The sequence below is a fragment of the Acartia tonsa genome, chromosome 12, assembly GCF_053477335.1.
Source record: "Acartia tonsa isolate MP-2025a chromosome 12, ASM5347733v1, whole genome shotgun sequence".
Classification (NCBI taxonomy): domain Eukaryota; kingdom Metazoa; phylum Arthropoda; class Copepoda; order Calanoida; family Acartiidae; genus Acartia; species Acartia tonsa.
This window is the reverse complement of record NC_137271.1, coordinates 2,690,660-2,711,015: the sequence shown is the minus strand read 5'-3', so window position 1 is coordinate 2,711,015 and position 20,356 is coordinate 2,690,660. Positions and strand designations below refer to the sequence as shown.

Genomic DNA, 20,356 nt, shown 5'->3' with positions numbered 1-20,356 from the left:
TTTATCTTGTCATCCCTGTTCTCAGGTAGGGCAACTCAGACAGGCGTTGAGCCCCACAAGTTAAGGAACAGGTAACAATCAGGGGATATGGGGATTTGACTTTTGGGGAAATATTTGGTAGCGCTGTCGACCCTGTTCTCAGGGAATGCAACTCAGACAGACATTATGCCCCACCAGTTAAGGAACCCGAACAGGTGACATTTAGAGGATTTGGTTAATTGACATTTTGGGATATTCGTAAGCTTTAGAAATATTTTCAGATGAACAATCAAATACTTTGTTAAAGTCAAATTGCCTATATTTACACAAAATAAAGTTTTAATTAAAACAACCAAGCAGTTCTAATTCAGCGGATATTAATCGGTTTCGAAGTCATACGGGAAAAAATGTATTACATTGGTGGTGTATGAAAGCTTTTTTTAAAATATACTAAAGGGATATATCAAATGTATAATCAAGACATACCTGGTGTGGAAACTATATTCGTCTGCTAACATCTGCTTTCTATTCTTTTTAGGGACCCGACCATGTTAATATTTCGACGCTATAAGCTGAAATTTCAAGGAACCAATACAAAATCAGAAAGGTTCCCCGCTCTGTCTACATTTTCAAATATAGCTCATGCCCCCTCTATTCTTTTACTTCAATAATTTGACTGACAATTGAGCAACTTCTTTGTTTAGGCTAAGAAACAAACCAAGAGAAGCCCTGGAATGAAGCCATGGAGTAAGGTAAACATTATTTATTGAATAAATTCTTGTATAAATTGCAGGGGTGTATATTCTGCATGAGATCCCCTGCTAATGTGGGTAAGAGGAAGAATGAAAGAATAAAGTGTATGGAAAACATCAGCTGATATTAACCCGAAAAATTTTGAAAACCAGAACAAAAACAAAAGATATGGAGAAATATTTGAAAAATCAGCAAAAAGCTACTTGTGCTCTCATATAATTCTACACTAAATCCCTTAGAATGAACGAAAATTTCATTTTTATTAGGGGGGGGGGGGAGTTTTAACTCTGCAGGGCAATCATTTACATTTACCTAACCTAAAATAACCTATCAAAAGCTACTGTGAAAATACAAGAAAACCTGATACTTCGTTTTCTTTCCATGATCCAAATGTTTTTTCCAAGGAAAACAATACCTGTGTTGCCCATATGACCGAGGGAGATTTCTATGGATCTGAACAATCCTATATCATGCAGAATAATGGTGCTGTTCAAATTGTACTAAAAACAGGTAGATTCCTTCTAGTTTTGTCTAAGAAAGGGTAGATTTCTGAACTGAGAAATATTTTTACATGAATAAGTAGACCCATAAACAAATTTTGCTAAAAACAGGTAGATTACTTCTTGCTTTGTAAAAAGTAGTAGATTTCTGAACTGTAAAACATAAAACATAAAAGAAGTTATTGGTTCTACTTGTCTTAATATAGGAGATGGTACTACTAGAGTATTAAAAGAAGAAGTAAAGCTGGAGGCTGGTGAGGTTATTGATGATACTTGTATTAATTTAGGAGATGGTACTACTAGAGTATTAAAAGAAGAAGTAAAGCTTGAATCTAGTGAAGTTATTGATGATACTTGTCTTAACTTAGGAGATGGTACTACTAGAATATTAAAAGAAGAAGTAAAGCTTGAATCTGGTGAAGTTATTGATGCTACTTGTCTTAATTTAGGAGATGGTTCTACTAGAGTATTAAAAGAAGATGTAAAGCTTGAAACTGGTGAAGTTAATGATGCTACTTGTCTTAACTTGGAGATGGTACTACTAGAATATTAAAAGAAGAAGTAAAGCTTGAATCTGGTGAAGTTATTGATGCTACTTATCTTAATTTAGGAGATGGTACTACTAGAGTATTAAAAGAAGAAGTAAAGCTTGAAGCTAGTGAATTTATTGATAATACTTGTCTTAATTTAGGAGATGGTTCTACTAGAGTATTAAAAGAAGAGGTTAAGCTGGAGGCTGGTGAAGTTATTGACGCCACGTGTCTCAGCAAGGCCAAGCTCTGCGAGTTCTTTGAGAAAGAGATCGAGGACTGCAAACAAAGGAATCTTGACAATTCGAATCCGATTGATATCCGCTGGATTAGAACTGGTTATAAAATAGGTACTGAAAATTATTTTTTTAAGAATCAAGTATTGAACTAACTTTATTTTTAAAACATGGAAAAAATTGTCAAGAGAATTTCAACCCAGGAACCTAATGATGAGCTTACACATGAAGGCAACTATGATGAAAGTTTCAGATCCTATCATTTTTGGTCACTGTGTCAAGGTTTACTTTAAGGTGAATATAGATCAATAGATAGATAGATAGATAGATAGAAAAATATATTTTTATTATGATGAGCTATCGCTCGCTTATTTAATACCTTGGTATTTAAATATTAATTTATTCTAAACGGATAGTTGCATGAAGTGCAATTTAAAAAAAATTGCATGCAGAAGTTACAAGAACATCGTCTAACATATAAAATTTTGTATTACACGTCATGCACTTTTCGTGAAAATAAGCCAGCCACATATCATTAAAATATGATTTTCAAATCTTGATATTTTTAAAACTACGTGGTAGAAAATTGAATTTTTAAATTTTGTTATGAGAACTGAACATCTGCTCTATAACTGACTCTGTCTGTTAAGGATGTGTTCAGTAAGCACGCCGCCGCCCTGGCAGAGATGGGAGTGAACCCCAACAACGGGCTGGGTGATGTCTATGATAAACTGAAGAACAGGAGCTGCACCACTAGCAGTGAAATTGTGGCTGATATTGAGGCTACTTACAAGACTCGCCCAGGAATATTATTGCATTGTATTTGGACACTAAGGACTGCTTGGGATCTAAAGGGAAAAGACAATGGCCGATAATAGATGTACATCCCCAATGATGATACACAAAATTACCCCTCTGTAGATTAAAATTAGTGGTTAAAAAGGTTTAAACAATCAACTTAATGAAGCAACCAGTTAAAATCCAAAGTTGTTGAGCCAAGGAATAAGAAAAAGTTATTATAAAACTTTGGGGACTAGTGTATTAAACAGCACATTGTCCCCTCCTTCCCTGGGCAGAAATATAATGTTATGATAATAAAAGGACTGGCCATGGTTGACTCAAGCAAGGGAATCACCAACCTCCACGTGCCCAGTGACGTCATCATTGATGCCTCTATGCCCTGTGTCGTTAGGGATGGAGGTGCCATGTGGAACAAGGATGATAAGGTAAGTTTCTCAGCTGCTATTAAAGATATATTGCTGTATTTTTGTGTGAATATACCTCTAAGCAATCTGCTTTATAACTTAACCTAAGTTTGTCAGACTTATCAAAGCGGTTAAGGATGTGAAATTAGGATGATACGATAATTTTCTCGGCTTTTGTAGAAGATTAATAATAGTCGATTTCTTGTTTTGACAAATCCGCGTCAAACCAGAAATGTTAAAAATCATACCTAATGTTTTTTCAAGTCAAAGAAGCTCTACCTAACCCTTGAAGGTAATAGATTATTTCAGTATGGCTTCAAACCTAATTATTATCCGCTGCAGCTGGTTTAGAACCGGTTCTTAGTAAGTTTTGTTTCAAAATCCGCGGAAAGCTGTCTATAATACGATGCGATAGAAAACAATTATTTATTTTAGTTGGAGGGGGTGAAGTGTATAATTCCAGACCGCAGCTACTCTACAATGTATCAGGCCGTACTTGATGACTGCAGGCAGAACGGTCAGTTTGATTGGACCACTATGGGACACACCAGCAATATAGGAATAATAACAATGTGGAATTTTTTTAGGGGGGGGTATCTTTATGATAAAGTAACTGGATGTTTGTTTGTACCGAAGGATCTCGCCAACCGCTGAACTGATATGTTTCCCCTTTACAGGGTAGCTTCTCATAGGTCATGGGAAGGTTTATAGCTATTTTTTGGGGATGTGTGACCCCTCCCATCCCACCAAAAAAAATAGGGAGTCGAATGGGATCGTAATTTTATTTTTGACACTTAAAACTAGGATGGAAGGAGTCAAATTCCATTTACCAACACCTAAAGTGCCCCTAGATAACTATTTAATTTAGAGGGGTTGGTATTTTTAGAGAGAGTGTGGAAATTGGTCTGTTTATTACACTAGTCCCCAAAGGTTTATAATAACAATTTTGGCTTAACAACTTTGGGACTTTGGTTCATGAAGTTCAGAGTACAAACGTTTCAACCATTAATTGTAATCTACAGAAGGGGTAATTTTGTGCATTAATATTGGTGATATACATCAATTTATTGGCCATTGTCTTATCCATTTTATACATAAAAGATATTTTTAGGAAATAAACCTCTATGGTTGAGCTTGAGTTTTCCTACCATAGTTTGTCTGTTTAAACTCATAATACTCTAATAATCCCGAATAAACTCTTATTGGCCAAAATGATAAGACCCATCATTCTATTTTTTATTGTGGAATGAACTCCCTGAGTTTAATTAAATCGCATTGTTAACATTCCATGACCCCAGGACTTATGGCCAAGAAAGCTGAGGAGTATGGCAGTCATGACAAGACTTTTGAACTAGACACTGCAGGAATTTACATCTTTCAATTTTAAACCTACCATAGTAAAGATCAAAACTCAACTATTATAAAAGCTGGTATTGAAAGCATTAACATATTAACATAATATATATCAGTATATAAATGTAATAATCAAATAAGAGAATTAATTGACATCCTAATACATAGGTTTTGTGAACCTTTAATTTTATATTTGTATAGTTTTTGTGACTTTACATTACATTGATTTGTCCATTTATTGTTATTTTGACTTTCACAAGACCTTTGATATTCAATTTATGTTTTGTTTCTTTATTTTTGAATTTAATAGACAACACTAAGAAATTAGTTGCTCATTCCAAAAAAGAGTTATGCCTATCTGTTCAAAAAATCTACAGATATACCTATTTATAAAAAGCTGATAAGTAGGTACAAAGTGCCTTAATGCATTGTTAGTCATATTGAACTATAATAAGAGGGGGAGAAGTTCTGACACATTTGCGTAAACCTGGTGTATAGGCTTTATCTTTGGACTGAGAGGATAGGTCATTAGGGATAAAATCATTCTTATATGATGAATTTCCCCCAGATTTCAGATTTTTTGGATAGGCCTCCTGGTTCCGGAGCTCCAGGCCTCCAGGTGGTCTCTCTACAGGTAAAAATGAAGAAATTTTTTTTTTTAATTGTTAGATGTCAGCTTATGAGACAAAATATGTATGTTTTTTCTTCAAATATGTGAATAACAATCATAAAGAAGCATATTTTGTTTTATAAGTTAACCTCTAACTCTTCAAAAAAATCTTATTTTGAATTTTTACCTGCAGAGAGACCACCTGGAGGCCTGGAGCTCCGGAACCTGGAGGCCTATCCAAAAAATCTTAAATCTGGGGGAAATTCATCATGTAAGAATGATTTTATCCCTAATAACCTATCCTTTAATTCCAAAGATAAAGCCTATACACCAGGTTTACGCAAATGTGTCAGAACTTCCCCCCCCCCCTCATTTATTGTAACTTTGACTTTTTCAAAGCATTTGGTATATAATATGAAAATCAGTCAAAAATCTGTTTATGAAAAGATGTAAATGTTGGCAGGAACCGTGGAGGTTATCTGCAAGGCCACTGGCAAGGTGATCTTCAGCCATCCTGTGGAGGCTGGAGATATCTGGAGGATGTGCCAGACCAAGGACGCTCCCATCCGTGACTGGGTTGGCCTCGCGGTTGACAGGAATTTAGATGAAATTTATTAGTTGCTCCCATAATATTTAGATGCTATGTTTTACGAAGGGAATAGGACGGAGTTTAAACAAATCTAAAAACGGCTTAAAACTGAAAACTAGAAACAAATTATTTAGCATGAAACCATTCCATAGAAGGAGATCTCATTCGGTCAAAAATTTTCCTTTAGATTTATAAGATTGAATGTAAATGTATTAACGACTTTGTGTTCTTGATATAAACATAGAAAGTAAATTCTAAAGTATTTGTTCAATAAAAGTTCAAAGGCTCTTAAAATTCTGTACCTGAACCATTATTGAACCCAAATTTTTACAAACATGCTTTCTAATTCGCCATCTTAAAACTAAGGGTACTTTTATTAGTTCAAACTAGCAGTGTACTGTCCAAACTTATTAAACCATAATTTTAATCTACAGAATGAAGGGCTAATTTTGTTTATTGTCATTTGGGATGTACTTTGATTTATCGTCCTCTGTCTTATCCCTGGTACTTTCTGAAAACATTCTTTTTTTTTTTAAATTATGTTAATAATATCCATAAGAAGGTATCTAGATTTTTTTATTTAATTTTCCATTAATTTACACCTAAATAATATTGCAGAGCAAGAGCATCTGGATCCCCCGCCATTTTCTGGCTGGATCCTGCCAGGGCTCATGACAGGTATATAGTAATAACTTACCTATGAATAAACAAATAAGAGACCATAAAGGGAAAGGTAGGTTGTGCTGTTCTTCTGTAAAATTGTGAGTAAGCTTCCAATCAAAAGCGATTATTAAGTCTAAGTGTTACTAAATATGCGTTTAATTATACTATGCGTTTTGTTATTAAGAACAGTTAGACCTAATAATCGCTTTTGACTGGAAGCTTACTCACACCTTTACAAAATTTTAGCACAACCTACCTCCCCCTTTCATTATTAAGAAATGTTTTATAAGTTAACATTAATTGAACTTATGATTGAAAGTGAGATGACAATTGACAATACAAAAAAGTAAACAACAATCAGCTGATTGTAAAACTCGGTACTGGTATGCTATTGCTGCGCACAATTATGAAAAGTAAAATTTCGTTTTTTGTGTTTAATTAATATTAAGAATTTTAAACAAATATAATTTTGTTACAACAGGAATATTGTGGACCTGGCCACCAAATATCTGATGGACCATGACACCACTGGGCTGGACATCAAGTTCATGACCCCCACTGAGGCTATGAAGGAGACGTGCAGGAGGGCCAGGGCTGGCCAGGATACCATTTCTGTTACTGGAAATGTTCTAAGGTACATAAAAAGATAGACAGTAAAGGTAGTTTCTTTTAGATGGATAAATGAAAAGTTATTCTTAAGTTATCAATCAGATTTCAATTGTGAATTCTTATTTCTAATACCTGTTTATTGGAAGCTTTATTTGATCTCTTAGTGCTGCTTTTAAGTGTTCTTTGTATTTGAACTAGAAATCTCTACAAATATTTCTACTTTTTGTCCTACTCCCTTAGAGGGTACACCGACAAACGTCCTACCGCGACAAACGTCCTACTACGACAAACGTCCTACGCGACAAACGTCCTAAGCGACAAACGTCCTACTGCGACATCTCTTAAGTAAAACGTCCTAAAAATTTAAAGGTCGAATTTTGTAATGCAAGGATGTATCGGGTTCGAAACCATACCATTTGATAGCCAACACAGACTTTGGGAAAACTGTCGGACAGATTTTTAAAATTTAGCCTATGGTTAAAGTTATTCAAAAAATAAATTTCAGTTAAAGATTATTTTCCTGTGTTTTATCGCCATTTTGAATTTTATATTGATAAGTATTCTTACAATTAGAGGATTTTGTCCTTAAATTTGGAAGATTTTTTTTTATTTCATAATTTTTGAAAATTTTCAGGACGTTTTACTAAAGAGATGTCGCAGTAGGACGTTTGTCGCAGTAGGACGTTTGTCGCTTAGGAGGTTTGTCGTTTAAGATGTTTGTCGCATTAGGACGTTTGTCGCGGTAGGACGTTTGTCGGTGTACCCCTTAGAGCACTCTATCAGCATTTTAGAATATTTTTTAGGGGTGATAAAGGAGAACCATATCAGCAGTTAGCGATATCTTTTGGTACAAACTTACAGAAAGACAGACATCCTATTACTATTTAAGGACTAGCGTCTACGCCTCTAGAGGCCTCTAGCGGAATGTAAAATGTTTTCTTTTTAATCTATGTTAAGATCAGCTGTTTACCAAAAATTTTCAAAAAAGAAAGCTAAGCGGCCTTATTATTGTAGCACGTGATTTTTTATTGATTTCTCCTAGGTAGTAGGAGGGTTGTGGTACCATCCCACAAAGTAGTTCTAAACCTTCTATGGACCTTAAAGAGGATTGATTGATTGATTAGCCATAGTCTCTTAGGGTTTGGACCTAAGTAGTCATGGAGTAGGCTGAGACACTTTTGTATAGCCACTAGGGCTTTCAAGCTCCACGTTCAAGCACATTATGACTTGACCCGCTATCTCATGAGAGCTACTCATTATTACCTCACCCTCGCCGAGTATGGCAGGTGTCCCAAATTAAGTCAACGTAATGAATGACGCTCTCCGCAGAGGAGCTTGGGATAAGGGTAGTACTGATATTATGTACTTGACTATTAAGTATCCAAACTTACTCAATAATCCCCTTCTTACACAACCAGGGGAAGTTGCATGAATGTATTCAACTGAGAAATTCGAGTTGCCACATGGGGACTAGAACTCGAACTCTCATCACCGTAACTCAGTGCGTTACCACTAGATACTCTGATTAAAAACATAGACATCCATTCATAATTCTTAATTGTTTAGAGATTATCTGACTGACCTGTTCCCTATCCTGGAACTTGGAACCTCTGCCAAGATGTTGAGTATTGTCCCACTGTTGGCTGGGGGAAGGTGGGTCAACTTTTCCAGTATGGCTTCAAAACTGATTAATATCCACTGGATTAGAACCGGTTTTAAGCCATACTGAAAAATCATGTATAGTATTGAATTATATTCAGTTTTATAAGAATATAAAAATATACAATTATAATATTAAAACCAGTTTTGTACATTTTTGTATCCGCGGAAAGCTGTTAATGATACAATACGATAAATATCTATTAATCATTTGATAATAAATTAATATATTATTACTTGGATCTTACACCAGATTTTCTTATTTTCTAATAAAGTGAAACTTGTAGCTGGATTTCTCTTTGGATTTCTCGAAATAACCTTTCCTGAACCTATAAGCTTACTGTATAAGAGAAACATATCTTTGTACAATATAGACACACAAACATTCTGTTACTTATATATATTCAAATATTTTGTTTAGACTTTTAGAGACTGGAGCTGGTGGCTCCGCCCCCAAACACGTGGAACAATTCTTGCAGGAAAATCATTTGAGATGGGACTCACTTGGAGAATATCTGGCTACTGCCATTGCCTTCCAGGTACACAAATAGATAGATAGAAAATTTTGATTGAAAAGTATGACTTTCCCGGTTGCTATTAAAGATCGGAATTTTTTTTTGTTAGGTTCCTATTTTTCTTTGTCTGTTGCTCACGCATTCGATAACTACTAAACTGACTGAGTTTTCAATTTTATTAAAGCTTTTTATAGGTCCTGGGATGTTTTTTTGGCAAATTGATTTTTATATTCAAGTCATAAGAATGTTTTAGGCTATTTTTTGCTTTGCCTATCCCTTTATGCAGAGCTCAGTTCATAAATGCTAGGAGCGCAAAAAATATAAGGGGGGGGGGGGGGTTAAATGCAACCATCTCGTAATCAATGTATAAATGGCACTTAGAATTCGAATTTCGATCTGAAAGGTATATTTTCCCGAAATCGAACAAAAAGTTGAAAAAGTAACGGCTAACGGCTCGGCCGATTAGCCGTTTTTTGGCTATTTTTAGGGCAAATCTGTCATAAATTACGTAGGAATCAACTTTTTGAAACATATTTTTGCTTTAAATCATGTGAAATGATACAAAAAAAAACATTTTTAGATTTCTAGTACCAACAACTTCCGGCTAGAACCGTTTAAAAACGTTTTGGAGCAGCAAAGAATATTATGTTCCGCCGCCGTTTCTTCACAGTTCCATATTGTTCTCCACAAAAGCAACTGCTGTGCCGAATTTTAGATTTTTAACTCTTTTATGGGCTGAGATCATGCACTTTTTTTTTGGTTTCCGCCTCCTCCCTTTAGTACAAATTGGATTATGGAATATGGATGTTTTATCCCCCTCAAAATTTAAAAAATATACATTAGATACCCCCACAAAACATTTGAAACTCTTCATTTTACCCCCCTCAGAACAATAAGCTTTGATTCCCTTATTTTTGTATATATTTTTAGGAGCTGGGAACAAAGACTGGCAATGCAAAAGCAAGCCTCTTAGGAGATTGCCTTATGGAGGCCGTGGGAGTTTGGTTGGAGAGCAATAAATCACCTGGCAGAAAGGTAAAGATAGACAGATAGATAATCAAGATAGGTAGATAGATACTTAGTACTTACAGCAAATTAGAGATAGATAGATAGTTATAATAGTAGTAAGATTGGCCTTAAGGGGAATTGTGACAGAGAAAAAATTGTCGTTAATTTAGGTTGCTTTTTCTCCCTGTCATTTGTTGTTCAGTTTGTTCATCCAGTATGAGGGAAGTGGATAGGGTAAAGGAAGTGACTGTTATTTTAGCCCGCTACAAGTTTCACTTTATTAGAGTACATGATAATCTGGTGCAAGATTCAAGTAATATTTAATCAGTTCTATCCACCAAAAATCTGCATTTTTATTTCTAGAACTCTTTTAACCAGATCTGTATGTTTTCAGGTCAAGGAGTTGGACAACCGTGGAGCTCACTACTACCTGTGCCTGTACTGGGCCGAGGCTCTGGCCGCCAAGGATCCAAGCTGGCAGCAGCTGGCGGCCGACCTCAGAGACGCCGAACAAACTGTTGTCAAGGATTTTGTCAACTGCCAAGGCGTGGCTGTTGATATTGGTATGTATTTTTATGCCAGCGTTGCTGATAAGTATCTATTCAACAGTTTTTTTTGTAGGTTTGGAAATAAATAACATAAAAAAAACTTTGACAGTAAATTTTGTCCCAATTATTTGGTTATGACAAATTCAAATTCAATGGTAGCTCAATATTACTCACTAGGTTTTTCACGTCTAGCATATAGAGTTATAGAGTGGGGCGATAGTTGCAAGAAAAATAGACTAAACACATCCCAAGACATTATTAAGCTTCCCTGAAAATTACAACCCTTAAGGGCCGGCAATTTTCAAGATTTTTAGCTTCTGACAAAGAACCTTCTTACTTTAAATTGTAGGCATCCTGGCTCTATTATTGACCCTATTAAAACAAGAATAATTAAATCCACTGACATTCCTTAAAAAATTTTAACCAATACCTAAAGCTGTCTTGAGGCTTAAAGATTAATATTTTATCATTCATTTTTAAAATTACCATATTAGGAGGTTACTACTATTGCTGTCAAAGGGCTTATAGTAAATTAATATTTCATTATTTAATAATTTATTACTATTTCAGGAGGTTACTACAAGCCTGATGATGCTCTTGCTGAGGCTGCTATGCGTCCTTCCGCAACCTTCAACAAAATCATTGATTCTATGTGACTCACAAATAAGAAGGTTAAGCTTTAGACTCAAGTTTAGCCCTTGCAGGGAGGGATAGGACAAGGATTCATAATTTAATACAACTTTAACTTCTCCAATAATTATAAAATTTCGCTCAAAATTATTTAGGGAGCATAAATTTTGCGTCCATTGTCCTATGTTATAAACTGTTATCTTAGAAAACGCCTGCCTTTGAAAACGCATACTACATTTTTTTTAGAAATGCTCTGCTTTTTTTTGCCAGCAATCAATAAATAATAAAAAAAATCAATATTTTCAAAGATAGGCTTTTTTTAAATGAACCTTTATTTGGTCCACACTGTAAAAAAAGTGCCTTGAATTAAGCAATAAAAACCGTCCAGCTTTTTTTACAGTATGGCTTCGAACCCAATTGATATCCGCTGGATTAGAACCGGTTCAAAGCCATACTGAAAAATCATATATAGCATTGTATTACAGACAATTTTCCAAACTGGTTTTAGTCTTACAATTTAATATCCGCGGAAACCTGTCTATAATACGATGCAATAAATAACTATAAAAATATTGAATTTACAAAAACAATCTTAACTTCACTGCGATGTATTTTCATTTTTATCTTTTTGTGAAACTTATTGAATGCTTTAACTGAAATGATAAAATAATGCATTTAAAAATCTTTTAGAAAAATTATTTACCTTTAGAAAGGTATTAAATTGTCTAAAATTGATATCTTTCGAGTCTTAGGGTTTTGATTGTTATGTTTTTGTTTTAAAAATTGTGATCTAATTTTTATTGCATTTATAGTCTTAAACGTTTAAAGTTTTTTATTTTATTTTTTATTAGGTAGTGAATAAATTAAGATAAACTTTTAATGCGATTTTTATTTTCTTTGATTGTAACAGAATTCTTTACACAAAATGTTAATCTTTAAAACGAAATTTTATTTTTCAGATATAAAAACGAAATAAAATGTTTTCCCCTCAAGGCCCCGTTTAGAATGGTTTTACACCCTATAATACAGCCATGAGGAGCCATGAGGGGTAATGGGGAAAACCCGCGATCGTGGCTCAAGCTCGGGCCGACACCGCGTCATAACTAAAGACGTTAAAAATGGATCCTACTGCTGATATGTCAGGTGCGCGGCATAAATAGTAAGAATAGGGGGATACCTTAACTCATAAACAGGCGCAACTCATTACCATGCACAGTTAGAACTTTTAGACATACGTCGTGCAATCAAAGGGTTGGTTGTCTGATGGATGTTACTTAACCTAATATCCTTGGGTGTTAGAGTTGTTCTATTAGAATTATGTGATGATATGATATTAGAGGCTGCGTGATTTTCTTAAAATCTCCAATTAAAATGTAATGATTTTTTAATAAAATTTTATCAAATATATTTCACTAACGGCTACGCCCCTAAAGGCCTCTCTGGGAACTTGAGGGGGGGATAGTCGAATTTGATAACCCAATCTATTAATTTAGATTTTAAAAGAAAAAGTAAAAAAAAATTCCCTCCCCCTATTTTAATTTTAGTTAAAAAAAATTGGAGGGGGATTTATTTTCTAGGGGCGATTTCTCTTGGGAGGGTTAAATAGTTATAAACCTTCCCAGTACCTATGAGAAGCTACCCTGTCAAGGAGAACCCGATTTCTTTAGTTCTTCTAATTTTTTTTTGAATTTTTTTGTTGTCATCTCTAGAGGCTAGGGGCGAAGCCGCTAGTAAAAATAAATAGGAGTAAGACGACATTGTTTGAGGGAGACTCGCGCGGACGGAGGGAATGCCGCGCAACTCCGAGAGGCAACAAAAAGGCGCGATTTAGTTTGTTGACGGTCGGTTGTTTGTTTGCTTTATTTGTGCAACTAGAGGCTACGCCCCTAGAGGCCTCTAGAGACATGTAAAATTGGTTTTGTCAATCTATGTTAAAATGAGCTATCTACCAAAAATATTTTTTTCTCCGCTAGTACCAAAAATCTCCGCACAGGGCGACGTTGTTTATATTTTTGTTTTTATTTTTTTGCGATTTCTCTTGGTAGGGTGGTGGTACCCTCCCTCCAAATAGTTATAAACCATCATGGGACCTATGAAAAGCTACCCTGTTAAGGAGAACCCGATCGGTTTAGCGGTTTGCGAGATCATTTGGTACAAACACACAGAAAACAGACATCCTGTTACTTTATTATAAGGACTAGCGGCTTCGCCCCTACCCTCTAGGGGCTTTGCCCCAAGAGGTGATAAAAAAAAATTATTGCGAAAATCGTAAAGGACCATGGAAATCTCCTTAAAAAAAAAAAAAAAAAAAAAAAATGGGGGGGGATTTTTTGGTTTTTGGGGGGGTTGGGGGTGTCCCACCCCCCGAGAAAATAGCTTAAAACCACCACAGGACCAATAGGTAGATACCCTGAAGAGTAGAATCCGATCGGTTCAGTGGTTACCGAGATCTTAAGGGACAGACAGACATGCAGACGGACAGACGGACAGACAGACATCGTTCTACTTTGTATTATAGATTGTTAATTTTTTAATTAAACATTGAATATGTAATCTATAATACAAAGTAGCTTGATGTCTGTCCGTCTGTCCGTCTGTCTGTCTGTCTGTCCCTTAAGATCTCGGTAACCGCTGAACCGATTGGATTCTACTCTTCAGGGTATATACCTATTGGTCCTGTGGTGGTTTTAAGCTATTTTCTTGGGGGGTGGGACACCCCCAACCCCCCCAAAAACAAAAAAAATCCCCCCCCCATTTTTTTTTTTTTTTTTTTTTTTTTTTTTTTTTTTTTTGTAGAATTCTTTTGTAGAAATATTCTTTTGTAGAAGAATTCTTTTGTAGAAGATTTCTTTAATTCTTCTTATTTTTTTTTAAATTTTTTTTGTTGTCATCTCTTGGGGCAAAGCCCCTAGAGGCTAGGGGCGAAGCCGCTAGTTTTTTTTAAAGAAACAAGTTGAATTTGATTTTAGTATAAAATTTTCTGAAACATTAATAATCTGTAAGTTTTTTAAAGCTCAATGATCCATGAAAATTAATGGGCAAGGAAGAATATAAAATAGGTATATTAACAGATCAATAGTATAGATGTATAATTGTATACAACTACCTCCCTTCCTTTTTTTATAGACCTCTTTCGCCTGCTTCTAAATTATTTTCTGCCACTTGGCTGTGTTAATATAAGCAACACCATTGGTTGATTTTCAATGACCCAATAAAAAGGTTACACAAGGCGGTTGCGAAGCATGGAGAGAAACAGTTATTTAACAGTTTCTCCCTCTAGTGTTTTACTCTTATCTGGAAATCAATCTTAGTTTTAACAATTTTTTTTCAGAATAAAAATGGAGTTAGGAGAAGGAGGTGGAGGATTGTTTATGAAACTTCCCCCGGAAATACTGCTGGAGATTCTCAAATACTTGTACCTCCATGATATTGAAAGACTTCGAAGTGTCTCAAGATGGTAAGTTATTTCTATATTTACCTTTATTTTTAAAGGCGAAGCTTTTTTATAATAAGGGTCGGTCCGTCCGTCCGTACGTAACGGTTAGCTCTTTTCGTTAATTTAGGCATGTTAGAATTGTCGGGTCGTGGTAAGAAAACAAAGTTGCGGGTTTCGTCCCATTTTCACAGTAGCTTTTGAAAGGTTATTTTAGGTAAGGTTAAAGATTGACCCGCATGGTTAGAAAATAGGCCCCATAGGGTTAGAGCCCTCTGCAGGGGCTAGAAATAGGAGAAAAGCTACTAGCTACTGTGAAAATAGGACAAAACACGAACCTATGTTTTCTTTACATATTGTCTTACTAATTTCAAACTTTGCATGATGATTCCTATAAAAGTTAGGTACAATTTAGATTACAATGTTGTAAGCGAAGCAGCTCTGTAATCAAGTCCTAAGAATACAAGTATATCCAATTGAAATTTATCCTGTGTTTAAACAGTTTTCTACAAATTTACTTACAAATTTTCGACTTTTATACATTTATATTCTGATTAGGTATTTAGATATGACACTCTACAAGTGTTAATGTTGGTTTGTCCTACCGTTTCAGAGCTTTGCTGTTGTCATCCTTTTTGTAATTCATTCTTTACGAGTCATACTTTTGATACCTACCCACAAATGTTTTTTTATTGTTTTTGCATAAGGGGGGGGTTTAGTTATGACAATACCTACTTAACTAAGGGGGGAGGGGGGGGTTTAATGCAACCATCTCGTAATCAGTGAGCAAATGGCACTTAGAATTCGAATTTTGATCAGAAATTTTGCATAAGTAATCCTTGGTAGGTCTATTTTACCTAAATCGAACAAAAAGTTGAAAAAGTAACGGCTAACGGCTCAGCCGTTTAGCCGTTTTTTTGGCTCTTTTTAGGGCAAATCTGCCATAAATTATGTAGGAATCAACTTTTTGAAACATATTTTTGCTTTAAATCATGTGAAATGATACAAAAAAAACATTTTTAGATTTCTAGTATCAGCAACTAGCGGCTAGAACCGTTTGAAAACGTTTTGGAGCAGCATAGAGTATTATGTGGAGATAGGTTTCGTGATGATTTCCCTTGAAAATAGTTTTAAAAATGGCTAAACTGCTGAGCCGCCAGCAGTTAGCCATTACTTTTCCAACTTTTTGATCAATTTAGGGAAAATAGACCTACCAAAGATTACTAATGCAAAATTCCAGATAAAAATTCGAATTCTAAGTGCCATTTGCTCACTGATTACAAGATGGTTGCATTAAACCCCCCCCCCCCCCCCTTAGTTAAGTAGGTATTGTCATAACTAAAATGTTTTCTCTGTCTGTGGAAATATTTGATTTTTTTATTTCCCTAGGAGGCCTAAAAATAGGTGTAAAGGGAGGGGGCGGAAGTGACACTTTTTGAACAAAAATTAAAAGTCAAAAAAAATTTGGAACTGTAAAGAAATTGCGGCGGAACCGTCACTTTCGCCGAAAACTTCCATTTCCCGCCAAATTTTTTTAGCCTTCTTCGCCAAATTAGACAATTTTCAATTATCTGATATACCTAAACTTTTTTTTCCCATAAAAATCTCCCTTATATTTACACTTGACACCTACCTATTTAAAAAAATGACATGTTTGGAACATTCAGACTCTACAAAGAAAAAAGTGTCAAGTAAAAATATAAGGTAAATTTTTATGATATAAATTTTTCATCTCAGTTTTGGTTTCAAAAAGTGTCACTTCCGCCCCCTCCCTTATTCAAAGAAAGGGAGGGAGAGGGGGGGATTTATGGAGGTTTGTAAAATTGTTACCTAGTATGTCATTACGAAACGCGATCCATAAATCTCCCCCTTTTATAATGAAATTTAAATTAGGTCTGTCTAAAGTGAGTGTAAAGATTAAAAAATATTACCAAGCTAAATCCCAGTATTGAACCTGTTTTTTGGCAGAGATATCTCTAGACTAGGTTTGGTCTGGATACTTATTGGCCGGATACCGGATATCCGGCTGATTTCTAATTCCGGTATCTGGTCGGATTTCTGGCCAAGGTTTGGTATCCGGCAAATCACAGGATATCCAACATTAGAAACCAGCTGGATATCCTGTATCCGGAAAGTTTCAATATCCAGTATCTGGGGGATATCTGGCCTAACCCTACTCTAGACTTTATTTTAGGTTTGATGACAGGATTTGTTCACTTTTAAGAAGAATTAAGATAACACTTGATGCTAATATTGAGTAAGTTTAAGATGTTTCTTAGTGTTACTCTTTAATCACTTTTCAGTTCATCTTGTCAGTAACTCTATGAGAAAAATGTAATTTTTACGGCTACTTTGTAGGATAGATATCCCGTAGATTATACAATTTATTTTTATTGATACAGGGGTGTATAATGTATATTGTGCACAACTTTCAATTTTTTTCCAAACTTCAAAATATTTTATTTATTTCTCCCTAGTCTCCAAGGATTATTCATGCCAAGTTTCAGATTGAAATTTAGATTCTAGGTGCCATTTGCACTTTGATTACGAGATGGTTGCATTAAACCCCCTCCCACTCCCCTTACATGTGCACTTCTCTATACATTACTTTGTCCGTCTCTCTGTCTGTAACGCTATGGAGGAAATATTTTGTTTCTTGGCTGTTATTGAAATAGACAGCTTAAATTTATAGAGAAGATTCCTACTATAATGGTGCTTCTACTCTATACATTATTTTGTCCGTCTGTCTGTTGGTAATGCTTAAAAAGACAAAAACCATTCTTGTTTGTTTCATTATCTGAATCAACTACAGACAACTTATTTTCCTTATATTTTCACTTGACACTTGTAATTTTTATGAAAAGAAATAAGTTTGTCTTACATGATTAAAAATTGTTTAATTTTGCAAGAATAGACAATAAAAATTTAGGCGTGAGTTGGTAGTTTTCGGCAATAGCGGCAGTTCCGACGCCTTTTCTTCACAGTTCCATATTACATATCTTTTAAATCAATTGCTAATGCCAAAATTCAATGTTGTAACTCTTTTTGTTAGTTGAGTTTCCTTGCCTTTTAGTTTTGGTTTCAAAAAGTGTCACACCCGCCTCCCCAGCCTCCATTTCAAAGTTATTCATTTTTAGGAAGAACTATGAATCTATATCAAGAGCCATGAATAATGTGAACCATCTGAACTTTGTGGATTTGACTATTGGCAGAAATTGCAACAATTTCAAGTTTATAAAGAAGATACTGGATGAGAACAAGAACAACATCTCTGCATTATGCCTTGAATTAGACCCTGATGACGAAGACTATTCAGACTCTGATGATGTTGAGACAAAAGAGAATTTTGTTACAGATCTAGTTCCGTTTTTGCGACACAAAAATACAGTATTCAGATCTCTGGAAAAATTATCAATTCTTTCAAGAAACTTTCTTTTAAAGGATCTATTGAAGAAGCATGAACAATTAAGTTACCTAGATTACAGATGGTTAGGGAGTGATAATGATATTACCTTATCAGATTTACCTGAACTCCATAAATTGGAGACTCTGATTGTTCAAGATTCAAGTATTGATGATTTGGTGCCACTGATTTCTTCATGTTCTAACTCCTTGTCTAAATTGAAACTATATGATATAAATCAAGAAGAAGAAAATCTTCACAGGCAAAATACCCGAACTACCAAAAGCAAATCCCACAAGCAAATACCAGAACTACCAAAACTAGAAACCTATGTATCTTATTTTAATAACTTTGACTGTGATGGAGATACTGATATTATTGAAGAATTTGGATCAACTCTGCTTTCACAGTGTAGGCAATCTTTAACCCGAATAAGCTTTCATGTGACTACTTTTGATATGGAGGACACATATTTTCCAAATGTCAAGTATCTTCAATTTTATCAGGTACCAGGTGAATGTGTGAATGATTTTATTTCTGGCCATGCTTGTCAATTGGAAACACTGATGATAGATGAAATACACAATTTGAATATTGGGAACCCTTTGCCAAAAATAAAAAATGTATGGGTCAACAACTGCAAGAATGTGCCTGATCTCTTAAAATGTGCTTCATCTCTGCAGTGCCTAGTGCTAGGCTATTGTCCTGATTTGAAGGGTTCAATGAAAATGCCAAATCTAACAGATCTTTACCTGATTGACTATGAATATCATGGAAAGTCATTTGTTGAAGAATCCATTTCAAACTTGCTGGTCAACAATGCTGATACCTTGCAATTTTTGGTATTAAGAAAACCTTACACAACCGAAAGCAAGATTAAAAGATTGAAGATTGAAAGAACTTCAGTAGAGCTGAAGAATGTTCACACCTTGATTGTTCTCAAAGACGATCAGTTGGAAATTGACAGGGATTTTTTACAATCATTATGTCCAAATGCTAAGATTATGATCACAGGGAATGAAAAAGGGGATAAAAGAGAACATATAATTGAGACTCTCAATTCAAGACTAAAGTACCTCAAAGCTGACGACGAACTATTTAGAAATGCCTTACATTCTAAGCTCCTTCTGCCAATCCTATAAAGTTACCATACAGTAAAGTGACTCTGAAAAACAATCTAACTTCACTGTGATGTATTTTTAATTTTTATGGAACTTTTTGAATGTTTTGATTTAAATACCTAAGCAATGTATAATAATGCATTTAAACTACTATTAGAAAAATTATTTGCCTTTAGAAAAGTGTTAAATTTTCTAAAAATTACCTATATAGGTAGTTTAAGTCTTTAGGTTTAAAATGTTAATTTTCTTATTATGTTTTTGTGAAAACAAATTGTGATTTCATTTTTATTGCATTTATAGTCTTAAACTTTTCTATACTACAGTTTTTAGTAGCGAAGCTACTCTATAATTCACTTTGTCCGTCAGTCCGTCCGTCCGTAACGCTATTGGGGAAATAGGATGTACTCAGCTCCTACAAGAGATAGAATGCTGAAACTTTTTGTTAACATTCCCATCATTAAGGAGCACAATTAACTATAAAACATCAATAGCGGTCAGACTGCTTTTTAGCAGGATTTAGGCTATTTTTATATTTTTCACATTTTTCTGCATATCTTGGTGGTTATGGTCCGATTTTCAAACTTTTTGGGATATTAGTATCAAAATGATTTTTCCCTTTGTTATGAGCATCTTTTATTTAATTTACTTTGACCGTCCTCATCATACAAAATAAAACAAGGTTTCGTGATAAATTTTCTCAGATAAATATATTCTTGATTTTAAAAAAACACTTTAAATCTACTTGTACACATTCCCATCCACATTTTTTGTGCTTCGCTACTTATGGATGTTGTCATCCTTGTTTTATGTCTGTTTGCTAAAGACATTGACATCATGAGAGCACTAAAGTCTTCCTGTAAAAAGGGGCAATTTGAGATTTTTCAAATTAATATACAAGAATTAGGCTATAAATACAACATATTTATGTAGCTTATTTAAATTATGATATCCTTTTGAGAATTAGTTTAGCAGTTATCGAAATCTTAAGCTCCACGTACTTTTTTTGCTCCTG

The 20,356-nt window shown here is 34.7% G+C and overlaps 2 protein-coding genes across 2 annotated transcripts in view; both read left to right on the top strand.

Moving 5' to 3' along the window:
- The window catches only part of LOC145334086 (isocitrate dehydrogenase [NADP]-like), a 341,086-nt gene extending 328,819 nt beyond the window's left edge, over positions 1-12,267 (top strand). Inside the window, exons 7-22 of the mRNA XM_080179368.1 lie at positions 684-731; positions 1,137-1,242; positions 1,924-2,057; positions 2,206-2,292; positions 2,649-2,804; positions 3,102-3,224; positions 3,639-3,764; positions 4,504-4,570; positions 5,633-5,762; positions 6,374-6,433; positions 6,900-7,052; positions 8,594-8,680; positions 9,108-9,225; positions 10,132-10,236; positions 10,604-10,772; positions 11,328-12,267. Of these exons, the coding sequence (XP_080035494.1) occupies positions 684-731; positions 1,137-1,242; positions 1,924-2,057; positions 2,206-2,292; positions 2,649-2,804; positions 3,102-3,224; positions 3,639-3,764; positions 4,504-4,570; positions 5,633-5,762; positions 6,374-6,433; positions 6,900-7,052; positions 8,594-8,680; positions 9,108-9,225; positions 10,132-10,236; positions 10,604-10,772; positions 11,328-11,413 (1,755 nt within the window). The 3' untranslated portion in view covers positions 11,414-12,267. The remainder of the gene's footprint in view (positions 1-683; positions 732-1,136; positions 1,243-1,923; positions 2,058-2,205; positions 2,293-2,648; positions 2,805-3,101; positions 3,225-3,638; positions 3,765-4,503; positions 4,571-5,632; positions 5,763-6,373; positions 6,434-6,899; positions 7,053-8,593; positions 8,681-9,107; positions 9,226-10,131; positions 10,237-10,603; positions 10,773-11,327) is intronic.
- A 2,213-nt stretch (positions 12,268-14,480) lies between these two features.
- LOC145334084 (uncharacterized) lies at positions 14,481-20,338 on the top strand. The gene is made up of 3 exons (XM_080179366.1): positions 14,481-14,844; positions 17,015-17,077; positions 17,958-20,338. Exons 1-3 carry the CDS (start codon positions 14,726-14,728, stop codon positions 19,363-19,365), a joined length of 1,590 nt encoding a protein of 529 aa, XP_080035492.1. The 5' UTR covers positions 14,481-14,725; the 3' UTR covers positions 19,366-20,338.
- Positions 20,339-20,356: the final 18 nt, after the last annotated feature.

What these genes read in the sequence shown, in the direction of transcription:
- LOC145334084 (XM_080179366.1), top strand. Translation starts at nt 14,726, where the DNA reads ATGGAGTTAGGAGAAGGAGGTGGAGGATTGTTTATGAAACTTCCCCCG. An exon ending in CTTCGAAGTGTCTCAAGATG is followed by an intron (nt 14,845 to 17,014) that starts GTAAGTTATTTC and finishes ACTTTATTTTAG; the next exon opens with GTTTGATGACAGGATTTGTT. An exon ending in ACACTTGATGCTAATATTGA is followed by an intron (nt 17,078 to 17,957) that starts GTAAGTTTAAGA and finishes ATTCATTTTTAG; the next exon opens with GAAGAACTATGAATCTATAT.